The sequence below is a fragment of the Carassius gibelio genome, chromosome B20 (genome assembly GCF_023724105.1).
Source record: "Carassius gibelio isolate Cgi1373 ecotype wild population from Czech Republic chromosome B20, carGib1.2-hapl.c, whole genome shotgun sequence".
Lineage (NCBI taxonomy): Eukaryota > Metazoa > Chordata > Actinopteri > Cypriniformes > Cyprinidae > Carassius > Carassius gibelio.
The window spans coordinates 24074105-24098979 of record NC_068415.1 but is presented as its reverse complement, the minus strand read 5'-3'; the positions used below and the strand labels follow the sequence as shown (position 1 = coordinate 24098979).

Here is a 24875-nt window from a genome sequence, read left to right as displayed (position 1 = left end):
GCGGCTTTCACAGATTGACTCGAGTATTACGCACAGAACTGGGACCTGACTGACTGTTTAAAATATGAACCCGAACCTGAACTCGTACAGGTTTTGGGTCCTTGGTTTTGGGTGGACCCTATATTGGTTTTGTTTTAACTCAGAGGGAGTGCCAGCCACACTGTATTTTCACACAAGAATTTTAAAAGACGATATCTCCATTTGCACTGAACTTTCACTGCTGAAACTTTGCAGATATTATTTATGCTCAAACAGCAACATTACACACTGTACAAAAAAATTGCTGTTAAAAAAACAACATATTCTGAGAGTAACCTGCTTTTTCATTAAAACAGTAAAATCCCGTAGAAAACAATGCATTCTGGGTAATATCTGTTGTTTTCGAGAAAGTAGACATCTGCAGTACTGTGAAGTTACAGCGCTCAGAGTTGACACTCCCTCATTCAATATTCCCTACATGAGTTTAGTAATATAGTCACTGAATAATTCAGGCACCGATGAACAGCTGCTGTTAACAAGCAGAATCGCTGATGGAAAGAGCAAGAAATGAAAAAAAAAAGACTTAAACCACAGCTTTAGATGAAATCAACTGAAATAAAACATCAGAGGATGATTAAACAACTCACATTATACACATTATAATCTGACTTCATTTCTTTCTTTTTTTTTGCTGTGTTTGTAAAGCACTTTTTATATCTGTGATACTAAAAGATGACAAACTAATGTGACAGATCAAACAAATAAATAAAATATGCTCATATAATTTTTGGAACTTCAGTATCAATTAGACACACAGCGACATCAAGAATCAGCATATGAAGCTCAACAATCATGCCAATTTAAAGCTTCATGCCTATGCATGCAGGCATGCTGGGTATCAGCAGAGTACAAAACTCAACCATAACTCCCAGCATCCATTGCGGCTTGAATAAATCATGCAGCTGAATTGTCCACTTATTTATTTAATTCTTACTATGCGCTTTTGTTTTTGTCTAGAGTTTTAGTAGCTTGTATTGTTAAGTTCAGAGTTATGTTCTCTATTAGTGCTTTTGGATCTTAGTGCTGCATTCAACACTATTGACCACAACACTCTCTTGAATAGACTAGAAAACTTTGTTGGCATCAATGGAAGTGCATTAGCATGGTTTAAAACGTACTTAAATGACCGCCATCAATTCGTAGCAGTGAATGAAGAGGTATCATATCGATCACAAGTGCAGTATGAAGTACCTCAAGGCACAGTACTAGGGCCATTATTCTTCACACTTTACATGTGATCCTTGGGAGTTATCATTAGGAACAAATGTTTTAGCGTTTACTGTTATGCTGAAAAAAGAGAGGAGTTAATTACAGGACCTAGAAACTCTGCATGTAATAACCTAGAACACTGTCTATGACTTGATGGCTGCTCTGTCAATTCTTCATCATCAGTTAGGAACCTAGGCATGCAATTTGATTGCAATCTTTCCTTAGAAAGCCATGTTTCTAGCATTTGTAAAACTGCACTTTTCAATCTCAAAAATATATCTAAATTTTGACCTATGCTCTCAATGTCAAATGCAGAAATGTTAATCCAAGCATTTATGACCTCAAGGTTATTGTAATGGTTTATTGGGTGGTTGTTCTGCACGCTTAGTAAACAAACTACAGCTAGTCCAAAATGCAGCAGCAAGAGTTCTTACTAGAACCAGGAAGTATGACCATATTAGCCCGGTCCTGTCCACACTGCACTGGCTCCCTATCAAACATCGTATAGATTTTAAAATATTGCTTATTACTTATAAAGCCCTGAATGGTTCGGCACCGCAGTATTTGAATGAGCTCTTGTTAAATTATGATCCTTCACATCGGCTGTGTTCTCAAAACTAAGGCAATTTGACAATACCTAGAATACCAAAATCAACTGCGGGCGGCAGATCCTTTTCCTGTTTAGCACCTAAACTCTGAAATAACCTACCTAACATTTTTTGGGAGGCAGACACACTCTTGCAGTTTAAATCTAGATTAAAGACCCATCTCTTAATAATAATAATAATAATAGTAAAAAAATTATACATTTTATTTATATTGCGCTTTTCTTATACCCAAAGCGCTACAAGTACAGTGCAAAAATAAATACATTAAAAATACATTAAAAAAGAAAAAGAAAACAACAAGAAGTATAACAGAATATACATTGAGTGTCACCAATTAGGACACAGACATCTTAAAAAGATGGGTTTTTAACTGTTTCTTGAAACTTGTTAGTGTTGGTGCATTCCTAACAGTTGAAGGAAGTGCATTCCACAACCTGGGGGCGGACAAAGAGAAGGCTCTTTCACCCATTGTTTTCAGTCTACAAGAAGGCTGTTTAAGTAGAAGAGATTTGGCAGAACGGAGAGATCGAGAGGGCATATATAATGTAAGTAAATCACATATATATGATGGTGCAATTCCATGTACAGCTTTATACGTTAAGATAAGAGTTTTAAAATCAATACGGTCATGGACCGGGAGCCAATGCAGGTTCCTAAGCACCCCAGAGATATGCTGACGAAAAGGAGTATGTGTAAGAACACGAGCAGCTGAATTCTGTATATGTTGCAGGCACTTAATATATTTTGCTGGTAGCCCAAGATAAAGGGCATTACAATAATCAAGCCTAGAGGTCACAAGTGCATGGACAAGCCTTTCAGCATCAGGTAATGAAAGAAAGGACCTGATCCTAGCAATATTCCTTAGATGGAAAAATGCAGATTTTGAAATGCTCTTGATATGTGCTTCAAGTGTCAAGTGAGAATCAAAAAATACTCCAAGGTTACGTACTTGTGGTGATGCAGACAGTAGATTGTTTTCAATCTCCAAATTAAATTTTTTACCATTACAGGTAGCTGCAGGGGTACCAACTAAAAGAACCTCGGACTTTGTACCATTTAATTTAAGAAAATTTTGGTACATCCATAATTTAATTTCCTGGAGACAGTCAGAAAGGGTTTCTGATACACCTGTGATAGTTTTTGTGCTAATATAAATCTGTGTATCATCAGCATAGAAGTGGTACCCGAGACCATACTTTCTGATAATCTGCCCTAAAGGAAGCATGTAAATATTAAAAAGTATCGGGCCAAGGACAGACCCCTGAGGAACACCATGACACACCTGTCCAACGTTAGATTTATTATTTTCTAAAATAAACTGGGTACGATCAGTCAGGTAAGATTTAAACCACTCCAACACTGTTCCAGAAATACCAAGCCAGGTCTCGAGTCTCTCAAGCAGTATAGAGTGACACACCGTGTCGAAGGCTGCACTCAAATCTAAGAGCACCAAGATAGTAAGGGCACCAGAGTCAGCAGAGACGAGGAGATCGTTTATAACTCGGACCAAGGCAGTCTCAGTACTATGTCCAGAACGAAACCCAGATTGAAAAGGTTCTAAAAGCTCGTTCATGGACAAATGTGAATGAAGTTGTGACACAACAACACGTTCCAAAACCTTCCCCAAAAAAGGAAGATTAGATATTGGCCTGTAATTAGACAGATCAGACACATCACACCCAGGCTTTTTGAGAACTGGTGTGATGGAGGCAACCTTAAGGGCTTGAGGAACAAGTCCAGTGGTAATGGTAATGGACCTTTTCCATGAGTTGGAAATTTGACATGCTGTATCAGGTTAAAACAGTCTAGAATCTCCATTAAATTAGCAGTATGATTACAACTGGGATTGTCAACATGAATGTTAATATCTCCAATAAGAATCATAGATGGACAAAGGGGATTCACAAATGCAATTAGCTCTGTGAGTTCATCAAAGAACAGAGGGTTACTCTTTGGTGGCCGATAGATAAACAAGATCAGAACAGGAGAAGCACCGCTAATTTTAAAAACAATACTCTCAAACGATAAAACAGAAGGAACAACAATTTCAGTTACAGAGACAACAGAACTGTACACAACAGCAAGGCCACCGCCTTTTCCAGTTGCTCTGGATTTGTCAAGATATCTATATCCCGGTGGAGTACATAAATTAAGATTTAAAAAGTCATTCTGTTGGTGCCAAGTTTCAGAAATACAGAAGACATCAAGTTTTTTTATCCAAGATGATGTCATAGAGTAAATCAGACTTTTTGTTTAAAGAGCGTACATTGAGATGGGCAGACCTGATGGAATCAGGGCGTACTTTATCAGAGTATGTTGTAGACACTTGTTGTGGATAACATAAGTTCGCAGGGCAAACACCACGAGAGATGTTTTGTTTAATATCAGTACATGCGGGACGGGAACATAAGACCTTAATGTCAGTCCCTGTGATGTTAAAATTCCGCTGTGAACCCCTATGAACATATTTAGGCCGACGTAGAAGGTGAAGTGATCGTAAAGTTTCACAAACACGTATATTGAGCCCCAACTGGTGTTTCTGTGAAAGCAGTTCAGGCAGAGAGTACCTTATCATAGCGTGGTCCGGGTGTTTGAGGATCCGCTCTCCACAGAGCCCAGTCACTGGCAAAATACAGATGACAGCAGATAGCAGACAGATCCACATAGCAATGTCAAAATAAGGACAAAGATGTAGTGATGAGCCTAAAATCAGAGACTGCTACACAGGACACCGTTAGATCCAGTCTAAAATGTCTGAGTAAATCCAAAAGCGTTGTAATAAAACAGATCTTCTGAAGCACGGTTACCCGAGCAGTGTGAGCACACAGGAGTGAAAAATCCAGGCACAGCGTGAGTGTGTCCGAAACCAGTCAGGAATGTGGTAGCACAACCAAAGGATGGAATCCAACAATAACGTATAATAATAAATAAATAAACAATGAAAAATAAAAAACAATTAAAATTGCAGAGTGGAGAAGCGGCAACCAAACATGCCAGCGTTCTCTCCACCGGAAGTGATGACCTTCTTACTCTTTAACCTGGCATACACATAACATTCTAATAAGCTTTTAATATCCAAATCCGTTAAAGGATTTTTAGGCTGCATTAATTAGGTAAACTGTGACCAGGAACACTTCACATAACACCGTACTTTCTACATCATTAGAAGAATGGCATCTACGCTAATATTAGTCTGTTTCTCTCTTGTTCCGAGGTCACCGTGGCCACCAGATCCAGTCTGTATCCAGATCAGAGGGTCACTGCAGTCGCCCGGATCCAGTACGTATCCAGACCAGATGGTGGATCAGCACCTAGAAAGGACCTCTACATCCCTGAAAGACAGCGGAGACCAGGACAACTAGAGCCCAGATACAGATCCCCTGTAAAGACCTTGTCTCAGAGGAGCACCAGGACAAGACCACAGGAAACAGATGATTCTTCTGCACAATCTGACTTTGCTGCAGTCTGGAATTGAACTACTGGTTTCGTCTGGTCAGAGGAGAACTGACCCCAACTGAGCCTGGTTTCTCCCAAGGTTTTTTTCTCCATTCTGTCACCGATGGAGTTTCGGTTCCTTGCCGCTGTCACCTCTGGCTTGCTTAGTTGGGGTCACTTCACTCATTAACAATGATATCATTGACTTGATTGCAAATTATTGCACAGATACAATTTAAACTGGACTGAGATGATGACATCACTGAATTCAATTATGAACTGCCTTTAACTGTCATTTTGCATTATTGACACACTGTTTTTCTAACTAACGTTGTTCAGTTGCTTTGACACAATCTTTTTTTGTTTAAAGCGCTATATAAAGGTGACTTGACTTGACCATTGTTTAGATTCATACACTGATACTTGATGTGCGTGTTTTATAGCCTTTATGGACTAAACTTTTTTCTTCTTTTTTTTTTTGTAGTGAGTGATGTGCTTAACAATATTTCATAAAATACTGTTTATTATTTCACTCTAATTTAATATTAGAACATTGTTACATGAGAATCAATGGACAAGATTAGGAAACCTAGTGTTTAAAGACGATGTCATTACAAAAGCATAATCAATTATAACATTTTTGCCTTGGTCATTCTTTTGCCACAACAAATGTGTTCAAAAACACATGGCTGTGGCAGACAAACAAAAGTTAATGTTATACAGTTAAGGTTCAAGAGCCCAACTAAAGAGGGATGAGACTGCCTATAGATATGAGATTCTGAGACTATCAAAGTGGTGTTGTGTTCAGCCAACAACCTGACATTTAACACTACCAAAAAATCCTTGACTTTAGAAGCCACAGGGCAGATCCCACTCCATACATCAATGGAGACTGCATAGAGAGGGTTCAGACATTCAAATTCCTCAGCAAAATCATCTCAGCAGATTTCACATGGTCAGCCAACACCATGGCAGTCATCAAGAAGGCACAGCAGCACCTTCACTTCCTAAGAATGCTGAAGTAGAACAACTTGAATGAGAAGCTGCTGGAGACTTTCTATCGGTCTGCAGTGGAGAGCCTGCTGACAAACTGTATCATAGTATGGTATGGCAGCTTTACTAAGGCAGAGAGAAAAGGAATACAGCGGATCATCAACACCACGCAGAGGATCATTGGCTGCCCTCTTTCCTCTCTGAAGGACCTTTACAACTCCCGCTGCCTCAACAGAGCTCAAAACACTGAAAAAGAACAGTCTCACCCTGGTTCCCACCTGTTGCCCTCCGGCAGGCACTACAGGTGCATAAGACCATGGACAAACAGGACCAGAGCTATAATGTCTCTCACACACACACACACACATACAAAAGTAGTGACATGACATTCAGCCAATTATGGTGCCCCATACTCAGAATTGGTGCTTTGCATTTAACGCATCCAAAGTGCACACACAGCTGTGAACACACACCCAGAGCAGTGGGCAGCCATTTATGCCTGGGGAGCAGTTGGTGGGTTCGGTGCCTTCCTCAAGGGCACCTCAGTCGTGGTATTGCCGGCCCGAGACTCGAACCCACAACCCTAGGGTTAAGAGTCAAGCTCACTAACCACTAGGCCACATTTCTGTGCAATTATGCAATGTTTTTCTATATCTTATTCCCTCAGAACAGTTTAGCAATATATTTTAGTGCAATATCTTCAATATCTTTTAGTGTAATGTTTTTATGTTTTTATTTAATTTTTTTCCCATTTATTTTATATCTATTCCTTCAGTGCACTGTGTAATGCTTGTAATACTATGTAATAATTTTACTAGGAGCCAGAAGTTTACCTCATATCAGTGCAATAATCATTTTAACAAGCTGTCACTTAATATTAATCTATTTTTAGACACAAACAATTATTTCTATTTCATTCTCGTCTTAGCTTAAACGTTTTAATTGTACATCTCTTTTGTATCATGTATATTTCTTTTTATTTTATTTTGTATATTATGTACAAAGCACCTTACGCAGAAGCTCTGCAATTTCATTGTCTCTTGTGTACAATGACAATAAAGTATTCTAATTCTAAAGCAAACACTGCACCATCATGGTAGTGCCCAAAAACAACAACACCTAAATCTCTCTTAATTCTCAATTTGTATTCATGCAATGTGAAGCTGGTGATGCCATTTATAAAGTTTGTTTAATCAGATCTTAAGAGATTTAATGTTGCCTTTTATTTCAGTTGATTTCATCTAAGGCTGTGGTGTCTGAAGTCAGTTGTAGTAGTTCTTGTGTTTCCCTTTTCTTCACTGATTCTGTTTGTTAACAGCAGCTGTTCATCACTAATGCTCAATCAGCACTTAATCACAGAATTATCTCATTAACTTCACTGATTCAATATTACTCTAAAGCGGAGTTGAGACTGTACGATTGTCAAAGTAGTCGGGTCACTGTTCTTTTCACACTGCATGACTATCTTGTCATGCATTCAGTCACTGCTGTGTTCACACTGCACGATGGATCGGCGGCAGAAGGTTTCACACTGCATGACGGTCAGGGTATATTCTGGCAAACTGTTTATCAATCATGTTTGCAATTGGCAAAGCAATCTGTGGTACACGTCACTACCAACACGCGATGGGTCACTCTCAAAGCACAAAGTTCCTCCGTGTTTTCAGCATGATACCATAGAAAAGTACAAGGTTTGAGAAATAGAAGGCGGGGGAACAATTACAATATTTTTGATCTTAAAGTTAAAGTTCATGCAAACAGATATTAATAGACAAGTTTCAGTCAAATAATTGTTTAGGCCTATAACAAAACCCAGTGTTAAAGCGGAGCGTGAACATTTATATTTGGAACATTATAATACTGTAGGCTATCCAATATGCAGTCACTTCTGTGTAGGCTATTCATTGCGGGGATAAGAACACAATTTTATTAGGGATCACCTGCATAGTTATGTCCAATAACAACATAATAACAATATAAGAAAACTTTAGCTATGGTTTAAATGTCCTTTGAAATAACGCTAACACTGGTTTTGGTATGGTGGAAATTTTAAGTAGATTAATTATATATATATATATATATATATATATATATATATATATATATGTGTATGAGGTAAAATATACCTGCAGGGCTCCAGTTGTCAGGGAAACGCATGACTCAGTTGCAGGTAACACAGTTTATTTAGCCCTCACTGGGCAAACAGGAAAAACAAAAGAATGACTACTCCACAGAGCAGAGCAAAAGAAACCTCTCTGCGGAGACCAGTCAAAACGTCTTCTGTGACGCAACGTCAAATCACATCTACCAGAGCGTCATCGGGGACGCAACGTCAAAGTCACACGGAGCTGGGAATCCTTGGGACACAACGTCAAAGGCTCACCAAAATCCCTGAATGGAAGGACAGAGTGCAGAGAGGAGCTGGGGTCAGGTCTCAGAAGATCCAACAGAAAGGTGATGAAGGGACCGGAGGCAGAACCAGTCTAAACTGACAGGAACAGTTCCAGAGGGAAAAAACACAAATCCAAAAAACACCTGGAGCCTAAAACTTGACAAGGCAGGACTAGGCGGACAGGACAAGACGATCACACTCGAAGCACAAAACAATCACAACGGTCTGACAAAAGACAGAGCACGAGAGGAACTGAAATAGAGGAGAGCTAATGATGAAGGAGTGGCTACAGGTGTGACGGAACACAGGCAATTAAGGGTAATGAGTGGGAGGGGGAAGAAACACTGACAGCAGAACACATGAGCTGTCAAAACAAAACCCATGTGTTCTGAGACTGGACACACAGACAACAAGACAAAAATACAGCAACACAGACCTAAGTCATGACACCAGTAGCATTTCCAACCTCTGCAGTATGTCCATTTCAGCTGTTGATGGCATGGCAATCTTCGTGTTGTGTGTGGTGAGGACATCCCTGTTCGTTTCCGTTAATTAATTAATGTGTTAATGCAAAGAAAACAAGTAAATAGAATTTAGAAAATAATACAGAAAGCTAGTGTTGAAGTTTAGGTTTGTTTCATTTTTTTTTTAATAGAAAAACTAACATTTAGAAAATGAATGAAGAGTGCCAGAGGGTCAAGTGTTTGTTTTTTTTGTTTTTAATAATAATAAAAAAAAATATATATACAAACCCGATTCCAAAAAAGTTGGAACACTGTACAAATTGTGAGTAAAAAGGGAATGGAATAATTGACAAATCTTTTTTGAGATGTGTTGATGCCATTCAATTTAAAATCAACAGATTTTTCCCTTAAAATGATACATTTTCTCAGTTTAAACATCTGATATGTCATATATGTTGTATTCTGAATAAAATATTGACATTTGAAACTTCCCCATCATTGCATTCTATTTTAATTCACAATTTGTACAGTGTCCCAACTTTTCTGGAATCGGGTTTGTAGTTTAAATAGAGAGTACTAGAGTTCGAGGGTGAATAAAGATGGAAGAGATGTGTTTTTGGATGTTTCTTGAAGATGCATGTGCATTTCTGAATGTGTTACGTACCCCTTTAAAAAAAGATCTAGGGATGAAAGGGGTGTAACAAATAAACTGTGGAGAGAGACTGCCATCTTCAAGTTCCAGGGCTAACACACAAGAAAGCTCAGTAACACCAGTTTGAGCAAACAAACAGAGGTATTTTATTTAACAGAATGGAAAAAAAGATACGTAAGGCTTCAGGAGAGGAAAGGCCAAAACAATAAACAAAAGTTTCCTCTAAGGTTTTAAGTATTAACTTACCTATCAAAAGAAAGGGTAATTTCTAAAATAAATGACATCCACCTCCCTACAAGAAAATATTCCACTTCCACTTAAGCAGTTAAACAAAAAACTGAGACACTCTGCTACTCTAAATAACTTCCCTTTTACACTATAGGTGAAGAAATCAACAAACACTAAGGTAGACAAGAGTTTAAACAAGAGCTTAAATCACAACACTGGAACTGGAAGATGGCAGTTGCAAGGATGGAACACCTCAGCCCCTCACCCTGGACTGCAGCTCTTGGGGGTTCTTTAATACTCCAGCCAACAAGCTCAAAACACGAGTCAGGGGGCATTTATTAGACTGCCAAATAGAGAGAGCAGGAGGAGTAAAAGAAACAAGATCACAGTCTACACACACATACACACAGACACAATAAACCCAATTGTTAATTAAATCATAGAAGACAGAATAACTTATGTCCCTATGGACGTAACACATGTAAAATATATTTTGCTTTGCAATATAACAATTTTAAAGGTAACAATGTAATTAAAAAGGCAATGGTTGACATACTGTACTGTTTGTGTGTATTGCTACTAGATCTTAAATATCAAAGTACAGCTGTCCAAAAAGGCATTCTATTCTACAAATTCAGTATAACGAAAGTGTGTAATATAGTTAACTGATACAGTAATTGTCAGGCAAAATACAATAACAAACATTACAGTATGTCAACCATTGCCTTTTTATCACATTGTTACCTTTAAAATTGTTATATTGCAAAGCAAAATATATTTTGTGCCCTCTGATCAGCATTAAACTGTAAAAAGGCCTACATCTTAAAGCAACTTTAGATGCAGCTTACCTCATCTCTGAAGTTGCTTTTAGATGTTGGCCTATTTACAGTTTAATCCTGATCAGATGACTGCACATGCATTTACATAGCAATTACAACTGTATAATGAAATAATATGAACATTCTTAACATAAATATGTAATGATTAAATGAAATGAATGATAGGTCTACTTTATGATACTTATGAAAGTAAAATTGCCACTAGGTGGTGGTAAGTCACTGTGTTAATAAAGCTTTTTATTCAATCTATTCGTTCAAGATTCTGATTCATTCAGGAATAAATTCAAGTGTCTGTCTTTAATAATTGGTCACTGAATTGTCTATTATAATGGGTCTTGTTATAAGCCTAAACAATAAATATTTGACTGAAACTTATCTATTAATATCTGTTTGCATAAACGTTAACTTTGAAATGTTTCAAATGTTGCCCTGCCTTATACTTCTCATACCTCGTACTTTTTATGGTATTGTGCTGAAAACATGGAGGAACATTGTGCTTTGTGAGTTACCCATTGCGTGTTGGTAGTGGTGTGTACTACAGATTGCTTTGTCATTTGGTAAACAGTTTGCCAGAATATGCCTTGACCCATGACTTTACAATATGAAGGATTGCCGACAACTCTGTCTGGCACGCAAACTACGATGAGATGTGACAAGGAAACAATGCAATATTATGCATAAGACCAGAGTTCTCACCTGAGACTGGGATTTTTATTTAAAATAGTAGCCCGCAAGAAGCTTGCAATACCAATTTCCTTTGCGCTGATTTACAGAGACAACGAGAAAAAGAAAAGAAGCCATTCTTGCTGATATTGTGGTCTATAACTCCTCTCCAAACTCTACTGCTCTGTATCTTGCTCTCTCATTGGCTATCGATCATCGTGTATGCAGTTTTCATTCAGAACACTTTTTAAACAGCATGATTTTGAATCACAGACAGGTCCAGATATTTAGCATGCCAAATATGTCACGGGCGTCAGCGACTTGTCGGCAATTCTCTCAGATCGCGTCCTTGCTCATTCACACTGCAGGGTTGTCACTCACATTAACGAGCACCGATTTGCATGTGATTTTCTCAAAACCTGTCAGCGAGTCAAATACTGGGCTAAAATCGTGCAGTCTGAACTCGGCTTAACACTCTGTAGTGTGCACATTATAAGTGTTCGCTTAAAACTTTAGGTCAAGATGGAAGATGAAAAAAAAACAGCATTAAATGTAATTTTACAGTAATAAACTGCAAATAATTTACAGCAACAGCAGAAAAACAGCTATTTATTGGCAACCGTGTTATTAACAAGTTATTTTCACTGAAATATTGGTGAAGGTCCATAGAAAAAACTTTATGCAAAGTCATGAACTGATAATGAGGGTAAATACTTAACTGTTAGTTTAATGTAGTTTTGTGGTTCACCATTGTGCTGGAGAGTAGAGCCTGTGCTTCAGTCAATGATGAGCCACAAACACTGATGTTCTGCTGCTTTATATAAAGACAGTAAATGTGGAGTTAATGTTAATACAGTGATGATCTCTGTGTTAAGTACTTCATCACATACGTGTACTATGTAACAGTGAAGTACAACGATTTGAGTTAAAGTCATGTTTTTAGTTACATTACTTTTACATTACTTCAAGACATATTTTTTCTCTCAGTGGATTGAAATAAAATACGTTCACAGTACTGTCCCTTTATGAATTTGAAACATGATGAGATGTGAATTAAAGGTACATAACAGGCAATCCTGCTTCCAGTAGATAACTGATATTTAACAGCAAATTTTTTTACATTGTGCATTTCACATGCAGCAATTAACTGTAATTTGTTTCGCTGTATTATACTGTAATCTATTTTACAGCAATTAGAATGATTTTAAAGGATTTTTTTGGCATCTTTTTAGTAATATACTGTAAATTCTACAGAAATGTATTTACAGTGCACTGATATTAAAAAAGTGAAATCGCAGTAAACCACCCATTTAAATGTATGCTCCTTTCAAGCATTGTCGTCATCTAAATTGCACGTTCCAAACATATACAAATACAATACAACTGGAATATTGACAATTAGTGTGTAATCTGTAATCCTAGTGGGAATCCAATACTGAATATATATATATCAGAGTCTGGTGCCTGTTGGTGTCGCTGTTGGACAGTGTTTTCTCTACTTCCTGTTGGCCTTCTGTAGCTAATCATAGCTCCATGTAGCTGTTTTTATTTTATATTTTTTCTCTATAATCTTTCTTACTATCACTGTCTGTTTGTTTGTTTTTTTAATTGTAAAATATAACTTAATTCACACCACATTTCTGATATTTCCGATCAATCTTATCAGATTAACTTTGATCGTTCACTCTTCCGTGACTGCAGCACACCTGCAAAGCGTTAGCACTCGTTAGCTTGTCATTAGCGTTTTCTTTTCTCCTCTCCTCTCCTCTCTCACGCTGCAGTTTTCCACAAGTTCATCAAACAACCGCAGTAAGAATATTTCATCAAGCACGGTGAGTAATGGCTTCTCCTACAATTGTTATTTGCACCTCTTGCCACATGTACAGTTTATCTATCTCTGTCGCTGATGAGGGATTCACATGTGATAAATGCAGGGAAACAGTTAGGCTGACAGAGAAGATTTCAGAATTAGAGACACGCATCCAAACTTTAATTGAGGACAGTAAGAATGTTAGGGCTCTAGATATGGCTTTGGATGCGTCTAGCTCAGGGATTCCTGTACATTGTCCGGTTCCAGCAGAGCCCCTGCAGCAGGGCAACTGGGTGACGGTGAGGCAGCGTAGTCGTGGGTCAAAACACCGCTCTTCTGTTCCGATCAAAACATTAAACAGGTTCTCCCCACTCAGTGATGCACCCACTGAGAAACCTGATGAAAGTGCTCTAGTTATTGGCGATTCTATTGTACGGAACGTGAATATAGAGACACCAGCCACCATAGTCAAATGTTTACCGGGAGCCAGAGCGCCTGACATCTTGGCAAATTTAAAAGTGCTGGCTAATGCTAAACGTAAATACAGTAAGATTGTTATTCATGCCGGCGCTAATGATGTTCGACTTCGCCAGTCGGAGATCACTAAAAATAACTTTAAAGAGGTGTGTGAACTTGCAAGCACGATGTCAGACACTGTAATATGCTCTGGTCCCCTCCCTGCTTACCGTGGTGATGAGATGCATAGCAGATTGTCATCACTCAATGGCTGGATGTCTAAGTGGTGCCCACAGAATAACATGGGTTATATAGACAATTGGACGAGCTTTTGGGGCAGACCTGACCTGTTTAAAAGAGATGGTCTTCATCCCTCCTGGGGTGGCGCCACTCTTCTGTCTAGAAATATGGCAAATAGTCTTAGTGTTTATACTTGACTAACTGGGGCCCAGGTCAGGAAGCAGACAGACTGGCTAAACCGACCGTCTGCTAGCTGCCTCCCGTCACAGAGGTCAGTTAATTCTCAGCACATAGAGACTCTTTCACCTAGATATCACACTATAGAGACTGTGTCTGTTCCACGAACTAGAAAATACAAAAAACGTCCAAACCAAGTTAAGGTTAACAATTTAATTGAGGTTCAACAAATAAAAAACAAATGCAATATGGATAAACAAATGATAAAGATTGGCTTATTGAATATCAGATCCATTTCTACGAAAACACTTTTTGTAAATAATATGATAACTGATCATAATCTAGATGTGCTCTGCTTGACAGAAACCTGGCTAAAACCTGATGATTACATTATTTTAAATGAGTCCACCCCCCAAGATTATTGTTATAAACACGAGCCGCGTCTAAAAGGCAAAGGGGGAGGTGTTGCTTCAATTTATAATAACGTTTTCAGGATTTCTCAGAGGGCAGGCTTCAAGTATAACTCGTTTGAAGTAATGGTGCTTCATATAACATTATCCAGAGAAACCAATGTTAATGATAAATCCCCTGTTATGTTTGTACTGGCTACTGTATACAGGCCACCAGGGCACCATACAGACTTTATTAAAGAGTTTGGTGATTTTACATCCGAGTTAGTTCTGGCTGCAGATAAAGTCTTAATAGTTGGTGATTTTAATATCCATGTCGATAATGAAAAAGATGTATTGGGATCAGCATTTATAGACATTCTGAACTCTATTGGTGTTAGACAACACGTTTCAGGACCTACTCATTGTCGAAATCATACTCTAGATTTAATACTGTCACATGGAATTGATGTTGATAGTGTTGAAATTATTCAGCCAAGTGATGATATCTCAGATCATTATTTAGTTCTGTGTAAACTTCATATAGCCAAAATTGTAAATTCTACTTCTTGTTACAAGTATCGAAGAACCATCACTTCTACCACAAAAGACAGCTTTTTAAGTTATCTTCCTGATGTATCCGAATTCCTTAGCATATCCAAAACCTCAGAACAACTTGATGATGTAACAGAAACTATGGACTCTCTCTTTTCTAGCACTTTAAATACAGTTGCTCCTTTACGCTTAAGAAAGGTTAAGGAAAACAGTTTGACACCATGGTATAATGAGCATACTCGCACCCTAAAGAGAGCAGCCCGAAAAATGGAGCGCAGCTGGAGGAAAACAAAACTAGAGGTATTTCGTATTGCTTGGCGGGAAAGTAGCATATCCTACCGAAAAGCATTAAAAACTGCTAGATCTGATTACTTTTCTTCTCTTTTAGAAGAAAACAAACATAACCCCAGGTATTTATTCAATACAGTGGCTAAATTAACGAAAAATAAAGCCTCAACAAGTGTTGACATTTCCCAACACCACAGCAGTAATGACTTTATGAACTACTTTACTTCTAAAATCGATACTATTAGAGATAAAATTGCAACCATTCAGCCGTCAGCTACAGTTTCGCATCAGACAGTGCACTATAGACCCCCTGAGGAACAGTTCCACTCATTCTCTACTATAGGAGAGGAAGAATTGTATAAACTTGTTAAATCATCTAAACTTACAACATGTATGTTAGACCCTATACCATCTAAGCTCTTAAAAGAGGTGCTTCCAGAAGTCATAGGTCCTCTTCTGACTATTATTAATTCCTCATTGTTATTAGGACATGTCCCCAAAACCTTCAAACTGGCTGTTATTAAGCCTCTCATAAAAAAGCCACAACTTGACCCCAGAGAACTAGTTAATTATAGACCAATCTCGAATCTCCCTTTTCTGTCCAAGATACTAGAAAAGGTGGTATCCTCACAATTATATTCCTTCTTAGAGAAAAATGGTATATGTGAGGATTTCCAGTCAGGATTTAGACCGTATCATAGTACTGAAACTGCTCTCCTTAGAGTTACAAATGATCTGCTCTTATCATCTGATCGTGGGTGTATCTCTCTATTAGTTTTATTGGATCTTAGTGCTGCGTTTGACACAATTGACCACAACATTCTTTTGCATAGACTTGAACACTTTGTTGGCATCAGTGGAAGTGCATTAGCATGGTTTAAATCGTACTTATATGACCGCCATCAGTTCGTAGCAGTGAATGAAGATGTATCATATCGATCACAAGTGCAGTATGGAGTACCTCAAGGCTCAGTTCTAGGGCCGCTACTCTTCACGCTTTATATGTTACCCTTGGGAGATATCATCAGGAAACATGGTGTTAGCTTTCACTGTTATGCTGATGATACGCAGCTCTATATTTCCTCGCAGCCCGGTGAAACACACCAATTTGAAAAACTAATGGAATGCATAGTCGATATAAAAAATTGGATGACGAGTAATTTCTTACTGCTAAATTCAGAAAAAACAGAGGTGTTAATCATAGGGCCTAAAAACTCTACTTGTAATAACCTAGAACACTGTCTAAGACTTGATGGTTGCTCTGTCAATTCTTCGTCATCAGTTAGGAACCTAGGTGTGCTACTTGATCGCAATCTTTCCTTAGAAAGCCACGTTTCTAGCATTTGTAAAACTGCATTTTTCCATCTCAAAAATATATCTAAATTACGGCCTATGCTCTCAATGTCAAATGCAGAAATGTTAATCCATGCATTTATGACTTCAAGGTTAGACTACTGTAATGCTTTATTGGGTGGTTGTTCTGCACGCTTGGTAAACAAACTACAGCTAGTCCAAAATGCAGCAGCAAGAGTTCTTACTAGAACCAGGAAGTATGACCATATTAGCCCGGTCCTGCCCACACTGCACTGGCTCCCTATCAAACATCGTATAGATTTTAAAATATTGCTTATTACTTATAAAGCCCTGAATGGTTTAGCACCTCAGTATTTGAATGAGCTCCTTTTACATTATACTCCTCTACGTCCGCTACGTTCTCAAAACTCAGGCAATTTGATAATACCTAGAATATCAAAATCAACTGCGGGCGGCAGATCCTTTTCCTATTTGGCGCCTAAACTCTGGAATAACCTACCTAACATTGTTCGGGAGGCAGACACACTCTTGCAGTTTAAATCTAGATTAAAGACCCATCTCTTTAACCTGGCATACACATAACATACTAATATGCTTTTAATATCCAAATCCGTTAAAGGATTTTTAGGCTGCATTAATTAGGTAAACTGGAACCGGAACACTTCACATAACACCCTATGTACTTGCTACATCATTAGAAGAATGGCATCTACGCTAATATTTGTCTGTTTCTCTCTTGTTCCGAGGTCACCGTGGCCACCAGATCCAGTCTGTGTCCAGATCAGAGGGTCACTGCAGTCACCCGGATCCAGTACGTATCCAGACCAGATGGTGGATCAGCACCTAGAAAGGACCTCTACTGCCCTGAAAGACAGCGGAGACCAGGACAACTAGAGCCCCATATACAGATCCCCTGTAAAGACCTTGTCTCAGAGGAGCACCAGGACAAGACCACAGGAAACAGATGATTCTTCTGCACAATCTGACTTTGCTGCAGCCTGGAATTGAACTACTGGTTTCGTCTGGTCAGAGGAGAACTGGCCCCCCAACTGAGCCTGGTTTCTCCCAAGGTTTTTTTCTCCATTCTGTCACCGATGGAGTTTCGGTTCCTTGCCGCTGTCGCCTCTGGCTTGCTTAGTTGGGGTCACTTCATCTACAGCGATATCGTTGACTTGATTGCAAATTAAAACAGACACTATTTCAACTGAACAGAGATGACATCAATGAATTCAATGATGAACTGCCTTTAACTATCATTTTGCATTATTGAGACACTGTTTTCCAAATGAATGTTGTTCAGTGCTTTGGCGCAATGTATTTTGTTTAAAGCACTATATAAATAAAGGTGATTGATTGATTGATTGATTGATATATATACATACATATATTTCCGGTTCTTAATGCAGGCTTAACAACATGACCCCACATCTCATTGTATACTACATATTTTCAATGAAATGTAATTGCAGCATACAGCTGGAGAAAAACATGCTTCAAATCCTAGAGTTAATATTTCTTGATGAAGTGAGACTTACATTTAGACTCTAGACTGACTGTCCTTAGCCCCTTCTGTAGTGGTATTTTTTTTTTTTTTTTTTTTTTTACAAACTAATATTAACAAATAAGTTTTTGTATACTGTACCCTATATAAAAAGAAGACAATTTCCTCTATATACTGCAAAATAAATTAGTAGATGTAATTAGAGTTATTAAAAACATGTTTTACTATCAAGTAAGTATAAATAACTTTCTAGACTCTTTTGCTGCATATTTTGGCGGTTACCTAACAGCAACAGCTGTTCGCTATGATTATGGAAGAGGCTCTCAAGCTTCCAGATGTTCTCCAGAAGGTCACTTTGGGAGGGCAATTGGCTAAGAGATCTCTGCAAGGTCTCAGAGTGCTCCCCCAGACGAGTCACATTCTCCAGCAGTGCCTCTTCCCTCTTTGAGGATGCATGGGATTTTGATACTGGAAAAGGTGAAAAGTAAAAAAAAAAAAAAAAAATAGTTATTTTATATTGACATTCATGAAACAAATCCCACAACTCTACTTACCTGGGCACAGTTTAATCACTGCAACCAAACTAATACATAACTTGCACTAAACTTAGATAACTACTTAGATAACTAACTAAAATTGTATACACTACATTACTGTACTTATTGTATAAGTACATTTATTCATATGTATACTGTATACTGTACTTTAGTATAACCAAATTAATGTGAGAGACACTATAAATTGGTATACTTAAAGTCTGCTAAATTGAGACAACTAATTTCGAAGTTGTATTAAAGTAAATAAACTGAAGTTGTATTAAATATACTTGTTTGTGCTAAAGTGGAACTATTCCAATTGTATTTAAGTACCTTTAAATATCCTTTGTTTTATTTCATTTTTGAAATGCAGTATTCATTCAGCATAAACTTCAAATGTGTTTTGGTGACATTATAATTACAATTCAGTTAAACTGTAAGAGTATTGAACATACATTAATATTTTACTAATAACAAACTGAGGTTATACTATTCCCTTACTTTAAAAAATATTGCAATAGCATTCCAAGTAAACTTGGAGTTTGCTATTGGGACAATTATTGTGTGCTTCTTATACAATAAATAAACCTTTATAAACAAAATGGCCTTTACTAACACCCCAATATGGAGCCCCTCACATAACATTCAAGAAAAAAAAAAAAAAATCATAGGCACGATTTACTGATTTATTCCCTCGATTTGCTAAATTGTGTACATGATATATAAATCGAGAGAATTAATTAGTAAATTGTGTGCACGATTAAGCAAATCGAGGGAGTGAAATAGTAAATTGTGCGCATGATTTAGCCTATTTTTTTTTTCCTGCATGCCATGTGCGGGGCTCCGTAACCCAAGCATACAAGTCAACTCAATTATCCAGAGAACATCAGTGGAACACTGGACACAGACATTTTAACATTGGCTGAGGGAAACTCTGCAGACTGGATTCAAACCTGGGTCGCTGCCACACCTGTGCACTCACTTTAAGCACCACCGAAGCAGACATGTGCTGTGATAAACTGCAGTTACTTTGCAGTCTTTCTGTAATGTTACAAATACTACTATAAGTAAACAGTTTTTTTTCTATCAGTGACAGCACAAATTATATGGACTTAAAGACTGTGAATCACCAAAAAGTCTAAATATAGGCGCAGTAAGTGGTGCGTGGAAATAAACATGTAGAACACGAAAGTGTTAAACTTGAAGCTGTTACAAAGTCAGCGGATACAACATTTAATATCATCTGCAGAATGTTTTGCTTCCCTTTTATCTGACATGATCTGTCACTAACTCTGCAGAAAACAACTGGATAATCCGACATAACAATAGTTCTTGTACATGCACTAAAACACAGACAGTTCTGTTAGTTGGTGAAAGAATGTGAATGTACAGAACTGCTTATGTTTCAGTGCATGCAGAAGGAATAAACCCAACTGTAACATATCTGCCCATTGTCTCTGCATGCTTCGACTCTCACTGCGCTGCACAAATGTTAATATAAAATGCAATTAAAGGGGGGGTGAAATGCTCGTTTTCACTCAATCTCCTGTTAATCTTGAGTACCTATAGAGTAGTACTGCATCCTTCATAACTCCAAAAAGTCTTTAGTTTTAGTATATTTATAAGAGAAAGATAGTCTGTACCGATTTTTCCCGGAAAAACACGATTGACTGGAGGCGTGACGTGTGGGCGGGGCTAAAGAATCACGAGCGCGAGTAGGCTTTTGCGTTGAGAGCGTTTGGAAGCTGTGACATTACGTGAGGACAAAACCAACCAAAACAAACCATTGCTAACAGTCAGATTCAGCGTATATTTATGATCCAGAGGCTGAAATTTAACAAGAGCAGCAGCAACAACAGCGGCTCTATGTGGTATGTACTGAAACTGTATATATTTGCTTAGCGGTTTTGGAAAATGACTAATTTCCACTTTATGTCGTCTTTTTTTTTTTTTAAGGTGTACATGTGGAAAGTGCAGTTTGATGCCAACATCGCATGTTGTTTACTTGATGTGCTTACGCGCCGATAGCTAAGTTAACAACCCAGAGATATTTGAAGCAGTTTTACTCACCGCCTGCGGTTCCAACACACGATCGTGACCCTTTTTCCTTGGGATTGCATCATCCTTAAGAAATAAACGATGTGCAAATCCGGAGTCAAACTGGACCTTGTTTGTAAAACAAGCATCTTCGAAATGCAGGGAACAAACAAAAACACTTGCACAACTCCGTTGATGCTCTGTAAAAATAAACTCCATCCACTGCTCCCTTAATGCTGTTTTTTTTTTGGTAATCTGTGCAGGGTTGTCTTGCCCTGGCAACCAAAAACACACTTCTTTTGTGACATTTGGCGACGCTCTCGCTCTGATCAGTGAAGTCTGTTGTGCTCTCAGTGCTCTGCTATACGGGAGCGTGCGCTCTTCCGGCAGAAGTGCCTCAGGACACATATAAGGAAATTCCGCTTCATCTAACGTCACACAGAGCCATACTCGAAAAAAACTTTCCGAAACTTGTGACAAACCGGAAGAGTTTTTTTTGGAGCAAAAATACTCCTTCAAACGTACAACTTTATTTTTGAAACTTTGTCCATGTTTAGCATGGGAATCCAACTTTTTAACATTTTAAAAAACTCAGTATGCATGAAATAGCATTTCACCCCCCCCCCCCCCCCCCCCCCCTTTAAATGTTTTAGCGGTTTGGTAGTGGATTTATTTAAATTGTTTTAATACTTTTGTCACTTTTCATGTAGTTAACGTCTTTGGATTTATTTTACATTTTAACTTTTTGTGTAGTTTTGATTGCTGGACAGAATAATTTAAATAATTTGCTTAATAAATCATAATATTTTGACAGCCTGAAGGTCTGTACATTGCCAAGTGCAATGTTGTCGTTGTTAGTTCTGCAGTCGGGACAATAAATAACTGTTAATGGAAAGAAAGTGTGTCAGTAGAGGTGCATTGGAGAGTATTGGGAATATATTAAAGTAATAAACCTTCTGATCAAGTTCATGAATTTCTTTCACCATTTCAAATCCTTGACTAGATGTTGTATATAAGTATATGTTACCTTGAACCACAAAAGTCATAAGGGTCATATACATCATCTGAAAGCTGAATAAATAAGCTTTCTGTCGATGTATGGTTTGTTAGGATAGGACACCATTTGGCTGAAATGCAGCTATATGAAACTTGAAAACTGCAAAAAAAAAAAAAAAAAAAAAAAAAAAAGAGCATGCACAGAGAAGTCCAAATTAAACAATTCCCCATCGTAAGTACACATTGATGACTTAAGACACGAAATGAGCGGTTTGCGTGAGATAAAAGAACTGTATTTATATAGTTTTTACATCTTATACACAACCACATCCAAGTGATCTGAGGGCGCGTGTGCGTCCTGATGTGACGTGCGTGCGCGCTCTGGCTTAGTCTGTGCAATCGCTGGAAGTGATCTCTCGCGTGTGTACGTCACTCATTGTTTACTCATTGTTTCATTGTCTGCACTGTCTGAAATACAATGCAGTAATTGTAATTAATGAATTGGTTTATAATGCACCCTATAATCGTTGCGATAATAATACAAATACAACACATTACTCACTCTATTGACAGCATGCCATTGGGCCCCTCTATCAAAATATCAAAATGGAAAGTACTACGGAAACAAAGACACATACATCTTGGATGTCCTTGAAGTAAGCTAAAACATACCAAAATTTTATTTGAAAATGAACTATCCCTTTAAAGTTGTCAAAATGAAGTTCTTAGCAATGCATATTACTAATCAAAAGGAAATAAAATAAATCTTGTAAGGTCTTCTAAGGTGCTCCTGAGGCTTTTTTTTTTTTTTTTTTTGTTAGTCTAAGGTCATATATAAATGTAAAGCTACTTTACAACCATGCAAAATTGAAACTATTTGGCATGTGGTTAAATTATTGAAAAAGTAAAGTCATAACTACACAAAGTACTGCATCTTTATGAATTATGATTATAATTGTTTGCAACTCAAAACATTTTTTTTTTATCCATACTACTTTTATACTCAAGTATAACTCAAATACAGTGTATTGTATTGTACATTTAATCATAACTACAATAAATTACTGAAGTGTTACTTCAGTGTTTAACAAATCAATGTGTTTTATTTGCAAATCACCCATTGATGCATTTGTGCTGTAGGCAAAAGTTGTGTTTGTAAACTCTACACTTAGAGCACCTGTTAGGAGAAACATACTGGATGTTTCAATAAATATACCTCACATTTTCTTTGGTTTGCCCAAAAAAAGAAAGTCTCATCTTAAAAAAAATAAATAAATAAATAAATTACACAGCATCATCTTAAAATAATTTAATCATTCTCACATTTAATTTAGCCTTTAGCTGCAATGAGTTTCTAGGCTCTAAAGGTTTCTTCTGAAAAAAATGTGCCAAATCTGAAACACAGATTTTCCCAATAATTTGCAATCTACTGAGTTCAGATGTTTAGCAGAAGTACAGCAAAACTGACTGTTGGTGAATTTCAGAGCTTCAGAGAAATATAAGGTGAGTAGACACTGATTTATCAAGCCTCCTTCACTGAACATATTGTAGACTATATTTAGGGTCGATGTTAAAATAACATTATTAAAATACTTGAGACATTTTGAAGGGGTGAAAGAGCAAACAAATATCAATACACAGTATGTTATATTGCTTTTTGTGCCATAGTCTTAGGTGAGAACGCCTACAACTTAAATTATATTACAACATACAATGCAAGATGTGTTGCTTCATTCATCCCCTATTGACTCTAGTTGTTGGGATGAGTGAGCAAGGACATGTCATTGGGGTTATGAAGTGGTGTCCTCTTTCAAAGGTTACGTCCAAATTAGTTTATATAGAGTAAGTATGTGTGAAAATCAATTTTAACAAGTTTTAAACGTAGTAGATGGAATTAAGAACCCAGTCAGTGTACTTTATTAAATATAAATTTATATATTTCATCCCCAAATGCATTTGTAAAAAGTATAGTATTTTACAAATGAATTTGTAGTGCACTAAGTTTGTGCTTGATGAAAGCATGAAATAACTACATTTAGAATGTATTTTCAGTTTATATAGACATGTCAGTCTATTTATAGAATACTTTACATGAAATAAATATATTTTAAATACAATTAAGTATATTTATTTTTCACTATAGTAGCATTGACCTCACAACCTAACCTAACATACTATTTTATGCGAGATGATACTACCTTAACATTTAAATAGTCTTCTAAAGTTATTGTTGTTATTGTCTAGATTTGTGTACATGCTCAATGCACAGACAGGCTCTCGCACCAGAGAGAGAGGGAGGAGTCTAGAAGCAGAAACACCTGCAGCCCCCAAACCCAGAGACCCCTCCGAAAAACAGTACAGCTATAACCCCAGCTGAGAAACAGCCAGTGAAAACAAAGGCTGATATTGGCATTCTCTTGGAGTCCAAGGGGAAGTTCATACAAGGAGAAAGACTGTTTCCAGGCCACTGATATTATACTTCTACAGGAGACATGGAGAAGGGCAGACAAAATCACCCACTGCCCACCCAACTATAGAGAAATCATCCCACCATCACTCAACACAGTCTGACAAGGAAGAGACTCAGGAGAACAAATAATCAGAATCAGAATAAGAAGAGTTTTATTAGCAAGTATGTTTACACACACAATGAATTTGACTTGATGACAGGAGCTTCCAGTGAAGAAGAAAGTACAGATATAGTAGACATACATTAAAATGCAGACATACATAGAAATAACACAGTAGGGATGCAATATAACACTAACATATATATAAAAAATATAAAAAAAAAACAATGTGCCTAAATAATGTACTAAAAATACAGAAATAGATGTACAGAAAAAAAATTGTTTAGATAAATGTAGAATTGTAGAAATGCAGATATGTTTTTACAAAGTGTTCAATTTAATATAAATATGTCAGATAACTATGTTAATTGTGATGGATAATGTATATTTTTGAAGATTAATTGTTCAGGTTGAATAAAGCCTGCAGGAAAAAAACATGTGCCTGGCTGTTCTGGTGGTCAGTGCTCTGTAGCGCTGACCAGAA

At 37.4% G+C, this 24875-nt stretch overlaps 1 protein-coding gene and 1 pseudogene across 2 annotated transcripts in view; one reads left to right on the top strand and one right to left on the bottom strand.

Moving 5' to 3' along the window:
• Positions 1–24875, bottom strand: part of scara5 (scavenger receptor class A, member 5 (putative)) — a 178562-nt gene that overhangs the window by 29522 nt on the left and 124165 nt on the right. The window contains exon 4 of one of the 2 annotated variants that reach the window (XM_052586179.1): positions 18535–18720. The exons of the other annotated variant lie outside the window; for it this stretch is intronic. Within the exon in view, the coding sequence (XP_052442139.1) occupies positions 18535–18720 (186 nt within the window). The remainder of the gene's footprint in view (positions 1–18534; positions 18721–24875) is intronic. 2 annotated transcript variants of the gene reach the window in all.
• LOC127983832 (uncharacterized) overlaps positions 1–24875 on the top strand; it is a 329002-nt pseudogene that overhangs the window by 267791 nt on the left and 36336 nt on the right.